The sequence below is a fragment of the Mastigoproctus giganteus genome, chromosome 1 (genome assembly GCF_048544385.1).
Source record: "Mastigoproctus giganteus isolate SK-2022 chromosome 1, ASM4854438v1, whole genome shotgun sequence".
In the NCBI taxonomy this organism is placed as follows: domain Eukaryota; kingdom Metazoa; phylum Arthropoda; class Arachnida; order Uropygi; family Thelyphonidae; genus Mastigoproctus; species Mastigoproctus giganteus.
The window spans coordinates 97,775,860-97,796,535 of NC_143575.1; the positions used below are offsets into that span (position 1 = coordinate 97,775,860).

The 20,676-nt window shown below is 37.0% G+C and overlaps 1 protein-coding gene across 1 annotated transcript in view; it reads left to right on the forward strand.

Moving 5' to 3' along the window:
- Positions 1-20,676, forward strand: part of LOC150091031 (uncharacterized) — a 556,951-nt gene that overhangs the window by 367,116 nt on the left and 169,159 nt on the right. Inside the window, 1 exon segment of the mRNA XM_090373962.1 lies at positions 3,478-3,586. Within this exon segment, the coding sequence (XP_090230088.1) occupies positions 3,478-3,586 (109 nt within the window).

Consider the following 20,676-nt stretch of genomic DNA (forward strand, 5'->3'; position numbering starts at 1 on the left):
AAATTCTACTCAGTGTGACCAACAGTAAATTCTAAATGGGAAGCATTCTGGAACATAATTGCAGAGGGTACTAGGCTTTTTATACCCATACATATTGTGTAATGTTAGAATAAGTTGCTTGTAAGTATAATGAGGTGTAGCAGAGTGAGTCAGCCTTTCTGGGGTGTGAAAAACTGTCAGTTTTTTTAACATCGGTAATCGAATACAGAGACATGTACAAATGCTTTTTCTTCAAACAATAAAAAATTGTATACAATGAAATCTGCATTGCCTCTTGTTCTTTTTTTGTACCTTGCTAAATCCTTCTTGTGAACACCCATGTTAGGCACACCTTGTCTAACATGAACAGCATACTCTCTCCCCTGAAGCTGAGCAAGCATTTTATTGTCAAGAAGTGACTTTTTTTCTTCTTCTTTTCCCCTTCTCTCTCTCTCCTGTTTAGGCAGTCGGCATGAAAATATTCAGTCAATTTTCACACTAGTTTGTAACAATGAAGCTTGAAAATTTCTGATATGCTCAACTAACTCCATTTCTACAACTGGCCAAGACAGCACTGGAGATTCTTGTCCCATTTGTGACAACTTGCTTATTTGAGTTGGCCTTTTTGTCACTCATTCATATAAAAATGAAGGCCAGAAACTATATATGTGAATGATGTGCACATGGCCATTTCAAAAAAAGTGCCTTGTTTCATAAATTACTGAACAGAAGCAACAACAGAAGAGTCATTGAGCTTGTAAGTTAAAATAAATATATAAAACTCCTCTGTCATTTTGTGTGTGTGTGTGTGTGTGTGTGTGTGTGTGTGTGTGTGTGTGTGTGTGTGTGTGTGTGTGTGTGTGTGTGTGTGTGTGTGTGTGTCCTAAACTTTAAATAAAGAGGACAGACCTGTTTTGTACCCCTTCCCCCATTTTTCTGTTTATCTGTAAAATTTTGTAGATAAACAGACAACTTTGATATCACAGGTTTAAAGAACTTCTTCAACTGAATGATTTTTTGGTAAGGAATGCAAGGACATATTTTGAGTACAAAAAAGGGTGTTGTCTGCTGTTAATGTTAAGAACCAATTAATTAATGATTAATTAAGAACCATGATTAATAAAATTCTTTTCTATTCTATTTTATTCCATTTATTATTGTTGTTATTTATATATTTAACTCTTCATTCTTTTGGTTGCATAACGGAAATGGCATATTATTTCTCTTGCGTATAATGTGTAATTCCAATGATTCATGACTGGCACACATTGAACAAAATGACAATTTGTTTGATAGTGCATTTGACAAAATTATGTATATACAGTGGGACCCCAACATCCAATGGTAATTCGTTCCACAAAACCATTGTATGTTGAAAAATATTGAATGTTGAAACCAATAATACATTGATTTCCTGTAATTCATAAAAAATAAATTCATAAAATTCATCAAAAAAATTCATAAAACATAAAAAAATTAGTGTTTTATAAAGATTATTTAATAAATAGTCATAAAACAAATAAAAAAAAAACTAGCATTTACTTGAAGTGCAGAGCTGATAAAATCAATGGTGGCATAGTGGTGGTGGGACTATATCAAGCGTCAGGTGTCTTTTCCGTCTTCTGTTGCTACTGGCAATGAAACTGTCCAAAGTGTACTGTTTTGTTTTTTTTTTATGACTTTTTTTATAGCTTCCGGAAGTAAGAAATGACTTTGTCTTCCATTTTGCACATCATGAGTTCAGCGTTTTCTATGTCAAGGTGTTTTTTTACCACTTCTTAAATGCTCCGAAAAAGAAATGACAGTCTTCAACTCTTCAGTTGACACTTTTTTGGGTGTCTTTTTTTCTTCCTATCCAGTGTCGCTCTCCGTAATTTTCTCCAACTCTTGTAGCTCCTCTGCTGTTAGCTCATGCCGATGAGCACCAATAAGGTCCTCCACATCCTCTTTGCCAACCTCCAGACCCATTCATTTATCAAGAGTAACAATACCATTTGTCAAAGCACCATCATCTTCAAATCCATCAACGTTATGGATAATTAAAGGCCAGATGTTTTTCAAGGCTGAATTTAAGCACCTGGTGGAAGCATCATTCCAACAACTTATAATCAACCTCACACAATTCAGCATGTTGAACTTCGACCTCCAAAAATCTTTCAGGTTGATAGCATTTTCATCAGAGGTCGCTGCAAAGCAAATTGCGAATGTTTTCCCTTGTGTAGATTTTCTTTCACTTGCTGTTTTCAATCACTTGCTGGTACATTGGTTGAAAAAGGGGAATGATGTTGGGTGGCAAAAATTTGACTTGAACAAAGTCAAATTGTGCCCCAAGAGATTGAACAAGATTGGGATCATGGCCAGGCACATTATCCAGCAGGAGCAGTGCCTTCACAGGAAGCTTATTTTTCTCAAGATAACTCTTCACTGAAGGACAGAAAACTTCAGCTCCCATTCATTGAAGACATATCCTGTAACCCAGCCTTCTTGTTACTGCTCCAAAACACTCCCAGCATGCCTTTGTTGATCTTTTGTTGTTTAAATACTCTGGGGATGTTAGAATGATACACAAGCAAAGACTTCAGCTTAAAATCTCAAGAGGCATTGACATCCAACAGGAGAGTGAGCCTACCTTTCAGGCTTAAGCTCAGGTAAACTATCCTCATCCTTAGTGATGTACATTCTCTTGGGCATTCGCTTCCAGAATAGGCCCGTTTCATCAATGTTAAAAACCTGCTGGGGAAGATAACCCTCCTGATCAACAAACTTTAAATTCAATTTTAAAGGTGTCAGCTACTTTTTTATCAGCACTGGATGCCTCCCCATGCCTTGCAACACTTTTGATATTCATCCTTTTTTCGAAGTGCTCGAACTAGTCTCTGCTCGCTTTTTTTCAAAGCGCACAGCTCTACTGCTGGTTGAGGGAGCTTTAAGTTTCAAATCATCATAGATCTGAAACAATCGTGCAAGCGATGTTTCGGGTGCCATGCATTGAACAATAACATTGTTGAACAATAAAAAAGGCACTAATTGGTTGAGAACAATCGTACGAGTGATGTTCTGTGCACCCCGCATCTGAAAAATTTCATCCATGTATCGTTCCAGCTATATCGGAAAGCCATCGGTACTTGCAAATATCATCAGTCCTTAAAATAAACAATCGTGTGGAAGGTATATCAGATGTAAATGTTATCGTAAGTCTTGAGGCCCCACTGTAGTTAATTTTTTTAATTTATTGTTATTATTATTTTTTTTAAAATTAGTTTTCATATCTTTCTAAGCAGCAACATTAATTTTAAAAAGTCTTAAATTTACTTATTGGTACAATGAACACTAATTATTTTAAATTAAATAAACAGTGTACATAGTCTAATTTCAAAACTTTATTATGAAATAACAATTATTTTTAAATTTCTTTCCCCCCTCCCTTCTTTTATTGTCATAATTTTTCGGTTTTGTTACAAAATATTTTTTCACATCATTTCTTTTGTTTAATTGTAGGGTTTAGACAATGTTACACCAGGTACAAAGGAACCTTATAGGGGAGAGAAACTTTCCATCCCCACTCCCAGGATGGACAGCTATCGCTTCTCTATGGCCAATCTGGAAGGTGAGGAAAAAAAAAATTCTTCAGATACTTCTAAGAAGATGATCTATTTCTTCTGCTTGTCTGTCTTTTTTGTAATTAATATTTGCATTGTAATAACTTTAATTTAACATACTTTTGTTCAACTTCAAAATGTAAGTGTAAATTTGGAGCTTTAAACCTCATCCTTAAAAAAACAACATATTTTGGAGCCTAGTCCTATTAAAATCCTTAAATATTATTAGTATTTACAAAATAATACAATGAAGCAAGCTTACATAGCATCACCCCCCCCCCCCACAATATCCATTTTGTTTGCCCATCTCTTATAATAAACTGCTTCCACAACATCAGGTGGGCTTTTATTCCAACATTTAATTACTCTCTGGCTGAAAGAAAATTTTCACACATTTGTCCTGCAGCCAACCTTTTCCAATTTGAATGAATAATTCCTTTGTGTGTGATATGATTGGAAGAGTAAGGATGCTATGAGCATTTAGTTTACGGAGCTCATTCAAAACTTTAAACATCTCAGTCAAGTCTCTTTGCAGGTATCTAGTTTCAATTGTTGCAATATACAGTATTCAAGTCTTTCCTGGTAAGGATATCTATCTTTTTGCACCCTTCACTAATCTAGTTGCTCCTCTTTGCACTCATTCTAACAAATTTACATCACTTTCTTAAGTGAGACTTTCAAACCTGCATGTAGTATTCAAGATACAGTCTAACCATTGACATTGCATAATGGGATAACTACCTCTTTATCCTTGCTGGAAAAATTCCCGTATATTATTGACAGAAACTCATTAGCTGTCCTAGCCGCTTGTCTACCCTGCTCAGAGAACATGTCATACTTTACAGTTATCTAGGTATTTTTCATTCTCTACTCTGCAGGTGGTAAGTTATTCTGAGCTTATTTCTATCCAAATACAACTTTGCATTTATCATCGTTAAATCTCAATTGGCATTTTGAAGTATATCAGTCAAATTTACCCATATCTTTCTGGAATTTCATACCGTGATCACTGTTATTAACCATCCTGCCCTCCATGATCTGCATAATTAACATTAAACTTGGTATGCTGACACCACTTACTGAAGGCGCCTCCGTAGCCAGGTGGGCAGGAGCGGCAGTGCGGTAGCACACGCTTCTTGATTAGAAGCTCGAACCGGAGTTCGAGCCCATTACCACCAAATACGGAGGAAGCGGAAAGGTCAGGGAATGACCACCGCATATCCCCAGAGCAATATGGCCTTAGTTGCTAATGCTCCTAAAAACCAAATAACAACAACCACTTACTGAATTGAGAAAAGTAAGGGTTCCAGTATAACTTTTAGGAACCCTGCTCTTAGTATTAGTCAGCGAAGAGCAGTGCCCATTGATAACTACTCTGCCTCCAGCCACTCAACCATCCCTTTATTTATAACCTTAACTTGTCTGTTAATACTACACTTCTCCAATGTCTATAACAGCCATACATGTGAAGGAGTATCAAAAACCTTGTTGAAATCTAAATATATGATGTTAATTTATTTTAATGCAGCTCCTTTGTGCTTATTTCATAGTAACTAATTAAATTAGTCAGAGTAGATCTAGCTGTAACAAATCCATGTCTTACTCAAAAGCGTTACTCAAACTTATTTTTCAACAAGGTTACTCAAAATATGTGTTGTACGTTTTGACACATGTTAGATATCTATTGTTGCATCATCTGATTGACTGATAGGCACATCCACTGAGCACATAATAAGAAAGTAGGTTGCAAACAGAATTTTTATAATTGAGCCATTGGCAATTAATTTTGTTAATAATACTGATGATAGCCAATGATAGTATAGTTCTCCCCTCAGGAGAAGACATTCAACAGGATTAGCATTGCTTTGGAACTGAACCTGTTCATTACATTAGTAGGTAGATAAGTTTTGAAGATGTCTGTTTAAATTTTTTTTTTTTTTTTTGCTTTCGTTGGATATTAACATTTCTTCCTTGCTTTTGCAAGGATTGCTTAGATTGCACAGATGTCTATGGGAAACTAACACATCTTTAAAACTTAACTGCCTACTAGTGTAATGAACTAGTCCATTGCCAGAGTAATGCTAATTGCATTGAATATCTACTCCTCAGAGGAGAACTATAGGTTTCCAATAGTAGGAGTAGTAGTAGTTTCAAGACTTTAAACTCTTAAATCAGATCTCCCCACAAGTGCCTAGTTTCAAAACACAGCAATTTGCAGAACTGAAGCTTTTCTACGTAGCAGCACCCTTTTGTTCCCTTAACCAATTAGGCCTCCAGACCTGTATGCAGTACTCAAGATGTGTCCTGACCAATGCTTAAAGAAAGGGATAATTATCTCCTTATCCCTGCTAGCAAAATTCCTGCATATCATTGACAAACCCCCATGAGCATATCTGGCAACCTGTCTGCATTGCTCAAAAAACTTCATATCTGACACAGTTACCCCTAGGTCCATTTCATTCTCCACTACCTTGATTATAGTATCGCAAAATTGATGAGTTACTCTGGGATTACTGCTACCCATGTGCAGTATCTTGCATTTGTCAATGTTAAACTTCATTGGCCATTTCTCAGCCCATCGACCCATGTTTTTAACCACCCTGTCGTTAACAACCCTGCCAGCCTTTGCATCATCTACAAACTTAGATATTAAGCCTGATATACTTTCATCAATATAATTGATAAATATGAAAACAACAATGGACACAGCACTGAACCCTGGGGAGCTTCACATTAACATTAGTCCATGAAGAGCAGGTGCCCATTGATAACCACTCTGTCTTCTTCCTCTTCTACTTAACCAGCCCTTTATCAATAGCAGAACTTGCCCTTAATGCCACATTGCTCCAGTTTGTACAGCAGTCTTTTTTTTTGTGCAAAGATATCAAAAGCCTTCTTGAAATCCAAGTATATGATGTCAAAATTATCTTTTGCATCCAGTTCCTTGGTCTGGATGCAAAAGTATCATAGATTGCATCATAGTAACCTATCAGATTGATTAGACAAAACCACCCCTTGACAAATCCATTCTGTGATGCAGTATAATTGCATACTTGTCCAAATGGTCCTGCATTTCTTTTTTAATCAATGAATTCTTATTTTCCTTGGAACAGACTAAGCTAACAGGTCTGTAATTACCCATGTTGCGTTTTGATCCTCTGCTATGAATTGGGGATATATTTGCACATCTCCATGTTATAGGGACCTCCCCTAAATTGAAGGATGCTCTCATAATTATGACTAAGGGTTTGCTTACATCCTTCGGTTGCCTCCTTTAATACACTTGGATAGATTCCATCTGCCCCAGGTGCCTTTATTAAGTCCATCCTCAACAATTTCTTATCCCCTTTCCTTTCAATTATCACAAAGTCATTTAGCTCCTCTTTAGAGTTTGATAAACTTCTGGCATCCCTTTCCCTAAAGAATTCCTCATGAGTGAATTTAGATGCAAAATATCTATTCAATTTGTCTGCAACCTGTGCATGATCATCAGCAGTTAACCCATAGATATCAAGTTGCCCAATGTGATTCAGCCCCTTGCTTCAACTGTTAATATAAGCATAGAAGTCCCCCCCCCCCTTTTTTGCATTCTTTGCCAGACTTCTCATAATCTACCTTAGCTTGCCTAACCTCCTTTGTGACTTGATTACGGACTAATTTATATCTATCATAGGCTTCTGTATCACCTGATAATTTATATGCATCCCATTCATTCACTTTTTTCCCTGCCACATGTCTCAGTAGTTCATATATATCAACCATTTAGGTCTAAGCCTTGAACAGTATTTCTTTATTGGTACGGAAAGCGTAGTAGCTTCTTGATTACTTCCCTGAATAGTTTCCTATATAGAATTTTGCTATTGGTAACATTATCAGTTAGTCCCACTTCACACAACTAAAAACTGCTTGAGACTTCTGTAGTCACCCTTGCAAAAGCTTTTCTCATTACCCTTGACTTTAATTTCTTTAATTAAATGTTATGTCTTTAATTAAATTTCACATTAGTACACTTTGATCTCTGTGGGTCTTTTACCTGCAAATTCTTAATGCATGAAGAATCACTGTTGATAACCAGATCAAGAGTATTGCTTTCTTTTTTTGCCTCTCTAACATGCTGCTGTAGAAATCAGTCATCCAAGAAACAAGAAATCTACAAAAGTCTTGCTAGTGTGTGAGTGACCACAAATTCCATCAACATCTGAAAAGTTAAAATTTCCATTTTTAGGCATTCTGATTTGCTGATCCACTCTATTTCCCAGTATAGCTGTTTGGTATACGGGGAAATAAGAGTGGATTAGCAAATCAGTATGTCTAAAAACCACCTCTCTGTTAGTGCAATCTATCATAAATGAGTAGTAAACTCGATCTTATTGCATTTGCGGTAATACTAATAGCTGGAATTCTGTGGGTTTTTATATTATTATGGTGAAATCTGTTTTCCCTTCATTGAAATCTTCAGTCATATAAAAAATGTAATTGTCCAACAAGTGTTTAGAACCTTTGAGATACATATTTATCATAATTAAAACTCTACTATTCCTCTGCACTACTCATTATGTGCTACGATATTCGCACCAAAACACCAAGACCTCGGAAGTTGAAATTTTTGCTATATAACTAAGCTATTTATCTCTCTAAAAGATGATTTTTATAATGGAAATTGTACATATTGATTAAAAAAATTTTATTAATACTAATATACTGATTAAAGCACAATACTAAAAATCATTTCAGCCAAAGGATGCAAAAATAAAACACTCATCAGGCAACCACATTTACAAATGCTGCTATTGGCTGAGAGGAAGGACCACATGGTCCGGTCAGAGACTATCGTAAGCCCATCCCATCGTAAAGTAAATAAGTAGGTACCGGTTAACACGATCACTGGTTAGTGGAATAGCTGCTTTTATTTCTAAAAACCAATTCAAATCATTAAAATGCACTGCACTTTGATCATTATCATATGATCAGTTATAAGAATCAATTTTTGAATGCCTTTGTGATATTTTTCTAAAGCACATTTCTGGAGGTCACGACCATGAAACAACAAAAACAATTTTCAGTTTCCGGTTTATTGGGCTTCTCTGTTAGTGCAGTCTATTATAAACAAGTAGTAAACTCGATCTTATTGCATTTTTGATAATACCAATAGCTGGAATTTTGTAGGTTTTTATGTTATTATGGTGAAATGTGTTTCCCCTTCATTGAAATCTTCAGTCATATAAAAAACATAAATTTTCAGAATCTTCTCTTCATTCCTATTTTTTAATTTTTTAAGCTTTATAAACTTGTTACCTATATCTCACTTGCTCTTATTGTATTAGTTTTTGTATGTGCCGTGTTTTTAGTTGTTGATTGCTTATATTTTTTACTGTTTTAAATTTTACAACCCCCCTCCCCCAGAAATGGCAGTGAACAGAAATATCAACTGGTTAGTATGTGCAAATTATAGTACATATTCATTAAGCTATGTATGTAAGTGTAAATTTATTTTTCTTTTGCTAACCTGTGGAAAATATTCTTCCAATTTTCACGTATCATTTAATTTTGCTAATTTTTAATGTAATAAAGTGTAAATTTGTGACCTTTACTTTTATAGCCTGTGGATAATATTCCTCCTATTTTTGCTTATTAGAATTTCTGTTTAGTAGAATTAAAATTCAATTCGTGAACGTGATTACAATGACCGGCACTTACCACATGTTATATAGTGAACAGTATTTTATTACGTAGAGGCCATTGTAAAGTGATTTGATCATATAGTGAACTAGTTGTAAAGCAGGGGTCCACTGTAAATCTGGTAAAAACATTAAGTCAATCCAAAACACCATATTTTGGTGCAATGGCACTTATTTTTGGGAACTAATTCAGAAGTACAAAACAAAACAAAACACCATAGCATGAGGCAAAGAGAATAATATAACCGCAGCCTACAAACAAGCAGACATATGTGCCCAAGTAAATCAAACATAAATCAATTGTAGTCCAAAACCAGCATTTCCTTACTGCCACATGAGTCATTTTCACCACAGATGAAAACAGTGAACACTTTAATTTTAATTCCCTCAGAACAAACATTCATAAATCAGCCTCATAACAAAGACCAACCAAAGAGCACTAACCTAAATAACAAATGGAGGGACATAGAAAAGATAAACACATCCAAAGAATCCAGTTCTAGAAGTATTTATGAAGAAATCAACATGGATCAAACTTTTTCCCAAAAAAAGGAAAAGACAGAGCAGACAAACATAAGAATACTTCACTTTGGAAGAAATTTAAAGGTCCGAGACTTGTAGAGAACTATGTACAAACTACGATGATATTCTATACTTAATAATATTGCAATACACCAATATACTTTCTCTCCAGGTGATATATCTTAAACGAGGGGACACTTAATCAATTAAAAAATTACACAATTTATAGGACAGGCAGAATAGAAGGACCAGCTGATGGAGGAGTAGCTGCCTTGGTCCATAATCCCATCTCAATAATCCGAATGCAGCAAACTAGAAGCAATAATTTTAATCCCAAAAAGAACCATACATTCACTGTATCTCTCTCTCTCTCCCACCAGGACCAGATATATCATTTGAAGAAATATACCAACTAATCTCCTTACTCTCACCACTCTTCTGTATATTGGGAGTCCTGAATGGGAATAGCCCTCTGTGGTGAAATGGTGACATGAAAATAGCCTTTCTGTACTTCAGTAATGGTAAACATACTTAATTTCACTTCTCTAGTTTCACGTATCTCAGCAGTAGATCTAACGATAAGTACACCCTTACTTCTACCAAAATTCATGTGGCAAATAATTGGAAATCCATACAGCAGCAATCTTTACCCAGTGATCACCACACTGACCAGAAGCTCTCCCTGTGATCTCAGCAGACCACTCTGATGGGAAATCAAAAAAAGCAAGCTGTGGGTGGTTTAGAGAATTGATAGTATTTAAACCACATGTCATTCAAGAAATATTAATTGATGAAGCACTGAAACATGTCATAGATTATTATTATTATCTATATGGTGCAAGGAAACCTGAGGCTTCCTTGAGACAAAAAAAATTTCTGAATTACCCCGAGAGAGAGAGAGAATAGAAGGGAATCACCAAGAAAGAGAAGAATGATGATATCCAGCTCAGGACCCTGGGTGTGTGCCAAGCCCATACTCACCAGATGTGAGTCTCTGGGGTTACTTTAATACAACCAGATCCTGGTGGAGTGAAGACATGAAAACAAGAAAACAACCCCATGGATCCAGTTTACTTTATCAGTAAATTGGAGAACAAGCATGCAGATAATATATAATACTATACATAAAAATGAATGGAAATATGGAAATCAACCATCCTTAATGTTATACTGGAATGGAAAAAGCATTACTGACCCATCGGCAATAGCTAATATATTGGGAAAACCCTTGCCAAAATATTGGCAAAGCAGTTGTAAACCACAGAATTTTCAACATATGTGAGGAGAAAGCCGGAAAAAAAAACAAAAAAAAAAACAGATATAATGTAACAAAAAAAAAAAAAAAAAAAAGCCATATTATCAACCAGTTACACTACATGAATTAGGTGACACAGTAACACAAGCAAGATTGAATGCAGTTGGATCAGATAGATCATATACACAACAACATGCTTAAATATGTAAAGCAAAGAAAAGTAGAAAACCCGAAACTGTACACTGCACTGCTTTTGTAAAGGTGACTACAGTGGTCTCAGACAGAGTATTTTTAAATTCTACTGTGAGACCAACTGTTGATATTATCAACAGTGATTCTAAATGGGAAGTATTCAAGGAAGTAATTATAGAAGCTAATAGGCTTTTATACCAACCAAGCGATATTGTTCAAGGCTGACCTAAATGGTTGTCAGATGTACTGAAGACACTTGTAGTAGAGAAGAAAAATGCATGGGATGCAGAAGCCTACAGTAGATATAAACTGGTCCACAATTAAGTCACAAAGGAGATTAGGAAAGCCATGGCAGATAATGAAAAGTCTCTGGCAAAGAATGTAAGGAAAAGTAGCAAAGACTGTTTTACTTATTTAAAACTAGAAGGAAGGAGATGAATCACATTAGTCAACTAGATGCAAATGATTTAACTGTAGATGATATTGCTCTAGTTGATATCAAAGAGGTATTTTACATCTACATTCACACAGGAGGCATCTCTCTGGGATGAGTATGCTAGACGTTTATCAAATTCTCACAAGGAGCGCAATGACTTTGTGATAACCAAAAGGAAAGTAGAAGAGAAATTGTTGAAGCTAAACATAAAAAAAGACACCAGGATGAATGGGATCTATCCAGTTATGTTGGGGGAGGAAGAAAAAGAGACAAGTAAACTTTAGCCTTAATTATGAGAGCATCCTTGGATTCATGGGAGGTTCCTATGGACTGGAGATGTTCAAATGTAACTCCATTTCATCGGGTGTGGGGATCAAAGTATGACATGAGTACCTACAAACCTATTAGCTTGACTTCTGTTCTAGAGAAATAATGTAGTTGCTGATTAAAGAAGTAATCCAGGACCATCTAGGGAGGAATGCACTTACACTGCAGTCATAGCATGGGTTTTTTAAAGAGCTTTCTTGTATAACCAGTCTGATTGGATACTGTGATTCAGTAACAAAAGAACTGGATGCTCACAATAATTTTTACATTGTGTACTTGAATTTCAGAAAAGCTTTTGATACTGTTCCATAAAAGACCACTGTTCAAACTAGAGCAGTGTTGCATTAAGGTTAAGTTACTGCTATATATAAAGGGATGGTTGAATGGGAGAAGACAAAGGGTAGTTAGCATTAGCATTGGTAGAGGCATATGATGCAAGAAAGCAAGCTTATGCAGCATCAGCCAAAAAAAAAAAAAAAAAAAAAAAAACCATTTCTACTTCACCCCTTCGTTCGTTCAAAATACCTGTCCAGCTGAGCCTTAAATTTATTTAGGCTATCAACTTCCACAATAAGGGATGGAAGTCTGTTCCACCAACCAACTACCTGCTGGCTAAAGGCAAATTTCCGCACGTCTATCCTACATCTGTCTTTCCTCAATTTGAATTTATGCCCTCTCAGGTGATTATTCTGAGCAAGAGGAAGAATCCCATCAGCATTGAGCATGCTCAAACCATTCAAGGCTTTATACACCTCTATCAGATTACCTCGCTGGTGCCTAGTCTCCAGACACTGTAATTTGCAAAACTTAAGCTTTTCTTCGTAAGAGTACCCCTTTGTTCCATTCACTAATCTTGTTGCCCTTCTCTGTACTCATTCCAACAGCTCTACATCCTTCTTAAAATGATGCCTCCAGACCTGTATACAGTACTCAAGGTGTGGCCTGACCATTGCCTTATACAAGGGAATAATCACCTCCTTATTCCGCTAGAAAAATTCCTGTATATCATTGACAAGACACCATGAGCTACTCTTGCAGCCCATCTGCACTGCTCAGAGAACTTCATATCTGCCTGCACAATTACCCCCAGGTCCTTTTCATTCTCTACTACTGTCAGTGTAGTACCACAGAGTTGATACGTTGCTCTGGGATTGCTATTTCCCATATGTAGTACTTTACATTTGTCAATGTTAAACTTCATTTGCCACCTCTCAGCCCACTTGCTCAACCTTTCCAGATCCTGTTGCAGCAACTTAGTGTCAGTAGTGTCCTTAACAACCCTGCCAACCTTTGTATCATCTGCAAACTTGGACATTAAGCTTGATATACCATCATCCGATAAATAGTTATCGGATATACCACCGATAAATAGTTATCAGGGGTTTGCTGTTTGTGGGCTAATATGGGCTTTCTTGTATCATCGTTAGTAGTGGAGTTCTTCAGGGTTTGGTGCTGGGTCTATTGCTTTTCTGTGGTTAATGATATCAATGATGACATATCAGGTTTGAAATCTAAGCTTGTAGATCTTGCAAATGTTGGCACGGTGGTTAATTATAGTAATCAGGGTATGCTACTGCATCAAGTGCTATAAAATTAGGTAGATAGTCTGAGAAGTGACAATTGAAATTTAACATTGACAAATGCAAGATACTTCATATGGGTAGCAGTAATCCCTGATTTCCATATCAACTTGTGTGTTGCCACACTCAGGGTAGTGGAGAATGAAAAATGCTTGAGGGTATTTGTACAATTAGATATGAAGTTCTCTGAGTAGTATAGACAAGCTGTCCAGACAGTTCATGGGGTTTTGTAAAGGTTATACAGCAGTTTTGCCAGCAGGGATAAGGAGGTGATTATTCTGTTGTATAAGGCAGTGGTTAGGCCACATCTTGAGTACTGCATACAGATCTGGATGCCTAATTTTGGGATGTGGATCCATTGGAACTGGTGCAGAGAATATAAATTAGTTTAATCAGGGGAACAAAAGAATCCCCTTTCCAGGAAAGGCTTCAGTTTTGTAAACTGCAGTGTTTGGAGACTAGGTGCCTGCACGAGTGATCTGTTTGAGGTTATGATTCTGAATGGATTGAGTCAGCTCTGTGCTGATGGAATCCTCCTCTTCTTAGAATACACTGATGAAGGGGCATAAATTCAAATTGGGGAAGGATGTTGCAGTATTGATGTGTAGAATTTTGCCTTCAGTCAGTGGATCATTGATCATTGGGACAAACTTCCATCTTGTGTTGTTGAAGTGGGTAATTTAAATAAATGATAAATTCAAGCAGGAACTATATAAACTATTAGAGGAATGGAAGGTGTTCCCACCTTCCTGCTTCTGAATTAGCTTGCTTTCTTGTATTATTGTACCTACTACTAATAATAACATTGATACTAATATTACTACTAATAATAACAACATTTTCATAGAAAACCACTATCCTGAAGCTTGGCATTATGCAATAGTATTGGCTTTTCCAAGATCAGCAGAGATCAGAATAACCCAAACAACTGTCGACCAATCTCCACTATGTTCTTAGGCAAAGTTTTGAAGAAGATGATCAACAGAAACAACCATATGGTTTACAAATACAAATGTGGATTTTAGACAGAGCAGATATACATTAGATCACCTGATACGAATAGAAGCCAACATTAGATTCACTTATAAGTTTATTAAAAATATACGGTCTTCATATTTTTTAATATATAAAAAGCTTGGCACCACATGGAGATATGGTGTCTTGTAGGACATCTATGATACTGGACTCAGAGGATATTTATCTCTATTCATCCAAAATTTCACAAAGAGTAGAACATTTCAGGTTGGATACAAAACACAGTCAAAATCATATAAACAAGGAAGAGCTTCCCACAGATCTGTCCTGATTGCCTTTCTATTTTCCATAAAAAGAAAGAGCTTCAAAAATTACCTAACCTCCACACAGTTTCACCTGTGTTACATGTAGATGAATTTAGTATCTCCTAAGAAGCACAGCATACTGAACAATAGAAAAACAACTACAATGTGCAGTTAACAGTATCAGTAAATGGACCCAGAAAACGGATTTAGAATTTCTGAACAATAAAGTGTGTGTGTGTTTCTACATTTGTAGAAAGCAGAATTTACATCCAGACCCTGAACTAAACACTAAAAGGTCACAGAGTACCAGCTAACCAAAGCATAAAGTTTCTTGGACTCATTTTAGATAGCATTAGAATAGGCATATGATGCAAGAAAGCAAGCTTTTATTATTCACCCATCCATTCACTCCAAATGCTTGTCTCGTCCTGCCTTGAACTTATTTAAGTTTTCTACCTCCACTGCGACAGATAGAAATTTGTTCCAACTATCAACCACCCGCTGGCTAAAGGTACATTTCTACACATTTATTCTACAATTGTTTTTACTCAATTTAAATTTATTTCCCTCAGGTGAGTAATCTGAACAAAAGGAAGAATCCCATCAGCATGGAGTTTGCTCAGACCATTCAAGGCCTTATACACCTCAGTTAGATCACCTCGCAGGTGCCTAGTCTCCAGCGTCTGGAGACTAGGCACCTGCGACCAAAGAGCACACTGTGGTCACTGCCACCTAGTGGTTCCTTTATCTGCAGATTCTTAATGCATGAAGAATCACTGCTGATAATCAGATCAAGAGTATTACTACCTCTAGTTCCCTCTCGAACATGCTGCTGTAGAAAACAATCATCCAATAAATCCACAAAAGCCTTGATAGTGTGCGAGTAACCAATGTACAAGTTCCAGTCAATATCTGGGAAGTTAAAATCCCCCATTATAAGACAATCTGATTTACTGGCTCATTCTGTTTCTTTATAGTTGTTTATTGTACTCATCAGAATCATTAGGCCTATAACACATTGCTACACTCAATATTGCTTTCCCAGTGCTTATGTCACACCAAACTGACTCAACATTGCACTGTCTGCCAAAGTCAGCTGAGTGCACTTCGTTAGATTTTGTTTTTCTTAACTAACAGCATGACCCTTCCCCCTCTTCCCTTTCTATCCTTTCTGTACATTGTACTCCCCAAATTCCAATTCTGCATTCCTTATCTCTGTGTGATACCACATCTCTGATATCCCAACAATACCCGCCTTCGATGCCTTCACCAGCACCTCAAATTCATCAAATTTATATTTACTATACTCCTAGCATTGGTATACTTGCACCTATTCTTACTCTTAGTTATCCTAACACAGCTCATGTATTTACTTGTTCCATGATAAAGCCCAACAGTCCTGGAAATCCCCAGCACCTTGCTTTCCAGGCTGCTTCTCATTCTAATAGAAGCAGTGCAAGGATCACTTTCAGCTCTACTGTTAATCTATTATTCTGTGAATTCCCCCAAGCTTGCAGTTTTCGACCCACCTAACACTGCCTTGATAGCATCAGCAAATATTCTTGCACCCTTTCTATGTACGTGTATTCTTCTGTTAACAAGCACAGACCAGACGGAGAAAAATCCTACCCCATGAGCCTTGCACAATCTTTCCAGGACCGAATTGATCGAGACAAGGCTCTCATCATATACTCCCTCCTGTCGTGTCTGGGCAGAATTGCAGACACTTTCAAATTTAACCCTAACTCTCAACTCTTTCAACATTGACCCATACTTGCTAAGTAAGTCTGCAGATCTCCTACTCTTAATGTCATTAGTGCCCTTTGTGCCCTTAAAAGATATCTGTGCTCTACATCATCATCTGCTTTTGTCCCTGGCAGACATACCCTAGTCTTGTTCCACCTATCCTTTTTGCATAATATATTCCCTTTCCCCTGACATTAACAGTAACTAGCTCTTATGGGACCAGTGCATTCTGCCCTGAAGATTGCCGCTGTGTTGCCCGATGCACAACGGTGAGATCTGTCATTGAGTTGAGCAGCTGAGAGCTTGATGGGTCCTCCATTTTAATTTCTTCAAGGGCATCTACCTTATTCTCGAACTCATGGATTCCTATGAGAATGCTGAGTTGGTGCCTAATTTATTGATACTCTCTGGACTGAGCACACACAAAGACATCCTTCTTGGCTAGATCATGTCCTGTTCCAGAAAGGTTTGCAAGCATTTCACAAGTTGGACATTTTTTTTAGGCTGTGATGCATTGGAGAATTGCCCCTTCGGTTCTTCTCCGAGCCACAGCACTCCTGCTACTTTGTGCACGCTGCTATGCTGCTCTAGTCTGGGGTATGATTTCCATTTAAATATGATATAATTAATTAACAATGAAAATTAATAAGGTTAATAAATTTAATTGATTTATAGACTATACTGGCTATACAATACTATACTAAGCTAATGCAGTAATATGTATTATGCTGTCTAGTTTTATTAGCCTTAACATTAGTTGAAGCATATAAGGACGCAAGCTTATACAGCATCAGCCAAAAAAAAACTTCCCATTTCACCCATCCGGTCACTCCAAATGTTTGTCTAGTTGAGCCTTAAATTTATTTAAGCTATCAACTTCCGCAACAGCAGATGGAAGTTTGTTCCAGAAATCAACTACCCGCTGGCTAAAGGCAAACTTATACACATCTATTCTACAACTGTCTTTTCTCAGTTTGAATCTATGCCCCTTCAGGTTCTTAATTAATCTGAGCAAGCGGAAGTATCCTGTCAGCATTTTATACCTTATGCTTTCAAGTTCGAGATATATGCAATACCGTAACGATCACAATGTTAAATTAGTTGTATCCTTAGCTAAAGGCATATATCTTTTGTATTTCAAAAGATATATGCATTTATTACCCTACTATTCTTCTATGCTACTGTTTAAGTGCTACAATAATTGCGCCCGATACAATAGCAGTGTGAGTAGCAAGTCGAAATTTACAAAATCATTAGCTAAATTTTTTAAATAAAGCTAACAAATGCTACTAAGCCTATTTTAATCTATTTGTAAAACAGAAATTAATGTTAATTAGTTAATCAAAAATACGATAAAATGTGTAAGAGAAAATAGTAGATTGACTTTCATAGAACATGTTAAGCAATTATGATTAAAGCATTAGCATTAGTTAGAGGCATTTGATGCAAGAAAGCAAGCGTATGCAGCATCAGCCAAAAAAAAAAAAAAAACCCCCACTTCACCCCTCTGTTCGTTCGAAATACCTGTCCAGCTGAGCCTTAAACTTATTTAGGCTATCAACTTCCACGACAAGGGGTGGAAGTCTGTTCCACCAACCAACCAACCACCCGCTGGCTAAAGGCAAATTTCTGCACATCTGTCCTACATCTGTCTTTCCTCAGTTGAATTTATGCCCTCTCAGGTGATTATTCTGAGCAAGAGGAAGAATCCCATCAGCATCGAGCATGCTAAAACCATTCAAGGCTTTATACACCTCGATCAGATCACCTCGCAGGTGCCTGTCTCCAGACACGGTAATTTGCAAAACTTAAGCCTTTATTTGTAAGAGCAATCCTTTGTTCCATTCACTAATCTTCTTGCCTTTCTCTGTACTTGTTCCAACAGCTCTACATCCTTCTTAAAATGAGGTCTCCAAACCTGTATACAGTACTCAAGGTGTGGCCTGACCATTGCCTTATACAAGTGGATAATCACCTCCTTATCCCTGCTAGAAAAATTCCTGTATTTCATTGACAAGACTACTCTTGAGCTACTCTTGCAAACCGTCTGCTGTGCTCAGAAAACTTCATATCTGCCTGCACAATTACCCCCAGGTCCTTTTCATTCTCTACCATTGTCACTGTGGTACCACAGAGTTGATACGTTACTCTGGGATTACTGCTTCCCATATGTAGTAACTTTACATTTGTCAATGTTAAACTTCATTTGCCACCTCTCAGCCCATCTGCTCAACTTTTCTAGACCTTGTTGCAGCAGTGTACTGTCATTAGTGTCATTAACAACCCTGTCAACCTTCGTATTGTCTGCAAACTTGGGCATTAAGTTTGATATACCATCATCAATATCATTTATAAATACAGAAAACAATGATGGACCCAACACTGAGCCCTGAGGGACTCCACTTAACATTAGTCCACGATGAGCAGTGTCCATTGATTACCACTCTCTGTCTTCTCCCCCCCCCCTCAACCACCCCTTTATCGATAGCAGCAATTTGCCTCCAATGCCACACTGCTCCAATTTGTGCAGCAGTCTTCCATATGCAACAGTATCAAAAGCCTTTCTAAGATCTAAGTATATAATATCAAAGTTATTCCCTGCATCTAGTTCTTTTGTGACTGCATCATAGTATCCAATCAAATTGGTCAGGCAAGACTTCCCCTTAACAAAACCATGCTGTGTCCGAGCTATAACTGAAGTCTTGTCTAGATGACCCTGCAGTGCTTCTTTAACCAGTGCCTCCATTAAGTTTCCTGGAACAGAAGTTAAACTCACAGGTCTATAATTACTTGTGTCAGCCTTTGATCCTCTTTTGTGATAACTGAGTTATTACAAAAGAGTTATTACTCTTTTGTAATAACTGAGAGTAAAGTGGAGGAGAAATTGTTGAAGATCCCATCCACCCCAGGTGCCTTTCTTTTGTTTATCTTCAACAATTTCTCCTCCACTTTACTCTCAGTTATTACAAGTTCTCTAGCTTACTGCCAGAGTTGAATACACCTCTGGCATTCCCCTCGCTGAATAACTCCTCGTGTGTGAATGTCGATGCAAAATATTCATTTAGTTTGTTAGCTACCTGAGCAGGGTCATCAACAGTTGACTCATCGATATAAAGTGGACCAATCTGATTCATCCCCTTCCTTCTAGAGTTTACATAAGTAAAAATACTCTTCACTGTTTTTCTTTGCATCCCTTGCCAAAGATTTCTCGTAATCTGCCTTCGCCTGCCTAACCTGCCTAACTTATATCTATCATAGGCTTCTGTGTCACATGTTAATTTATATGTATCCCATGCATTTTTCTTCTCTGCCATATGTCTCATTAGTTCATCTGACATCCATTTAGGCCTGAACCTTGGACAGTATTTCTTAGTTGGTATGTAAAGCCTAGTAGCATTCCAAGATAAGTTCTTTGAATGCTTCCCATTTTGAATTTGCTGTTGGTAACATCATCAGTTGGTCCCACTGTAAAGAATTTAAATACTGTCTCAGTCCATCATAGTCGCCTTTATGAAAGCAATAACCCTTCCCTTTACCCCTAATGGTAGTTACCTCTTTGAGTAAATCCCACTTCAGCACTCTGTGATCACTGCCGCCTAGTGGTTCCTTTATCTGCAGATTCTTAAAAGTGCATGAAACTTCTCAATATTCTTAAAATTTTCACAATGATAACATGGACAGTAGACTGTTATGCCTTGCTGAACATTTATAAAGCACTATTAAAGTCCAAAATAGATTATGGACTTCCTGTCTATGACTGTGTGTGAAAGTGTGCTCTCAATTGGTTAGATTTGATTCGTAGTAGCACACTGCAAATTGCAACAAGAGTTCTGCATGTACCCTACATACAACCTCTACACAGAAACTACTAACTGCTACTGTCTTTGAGAAGACAACAATTGTCACTAATGTATGCATATCTTGTTCTTATAAGTAAACATTAAAGTAAACATTCTGCCTGGCATTCTTCCCACGATAGGAAAACTTTTATAGAAACCACAAACATGTAAACCAATGTCTAGGTATCTGACTAAAAGAACTATTAATAATGCATAATCTCGGCATAGATAATGTTTCAGATA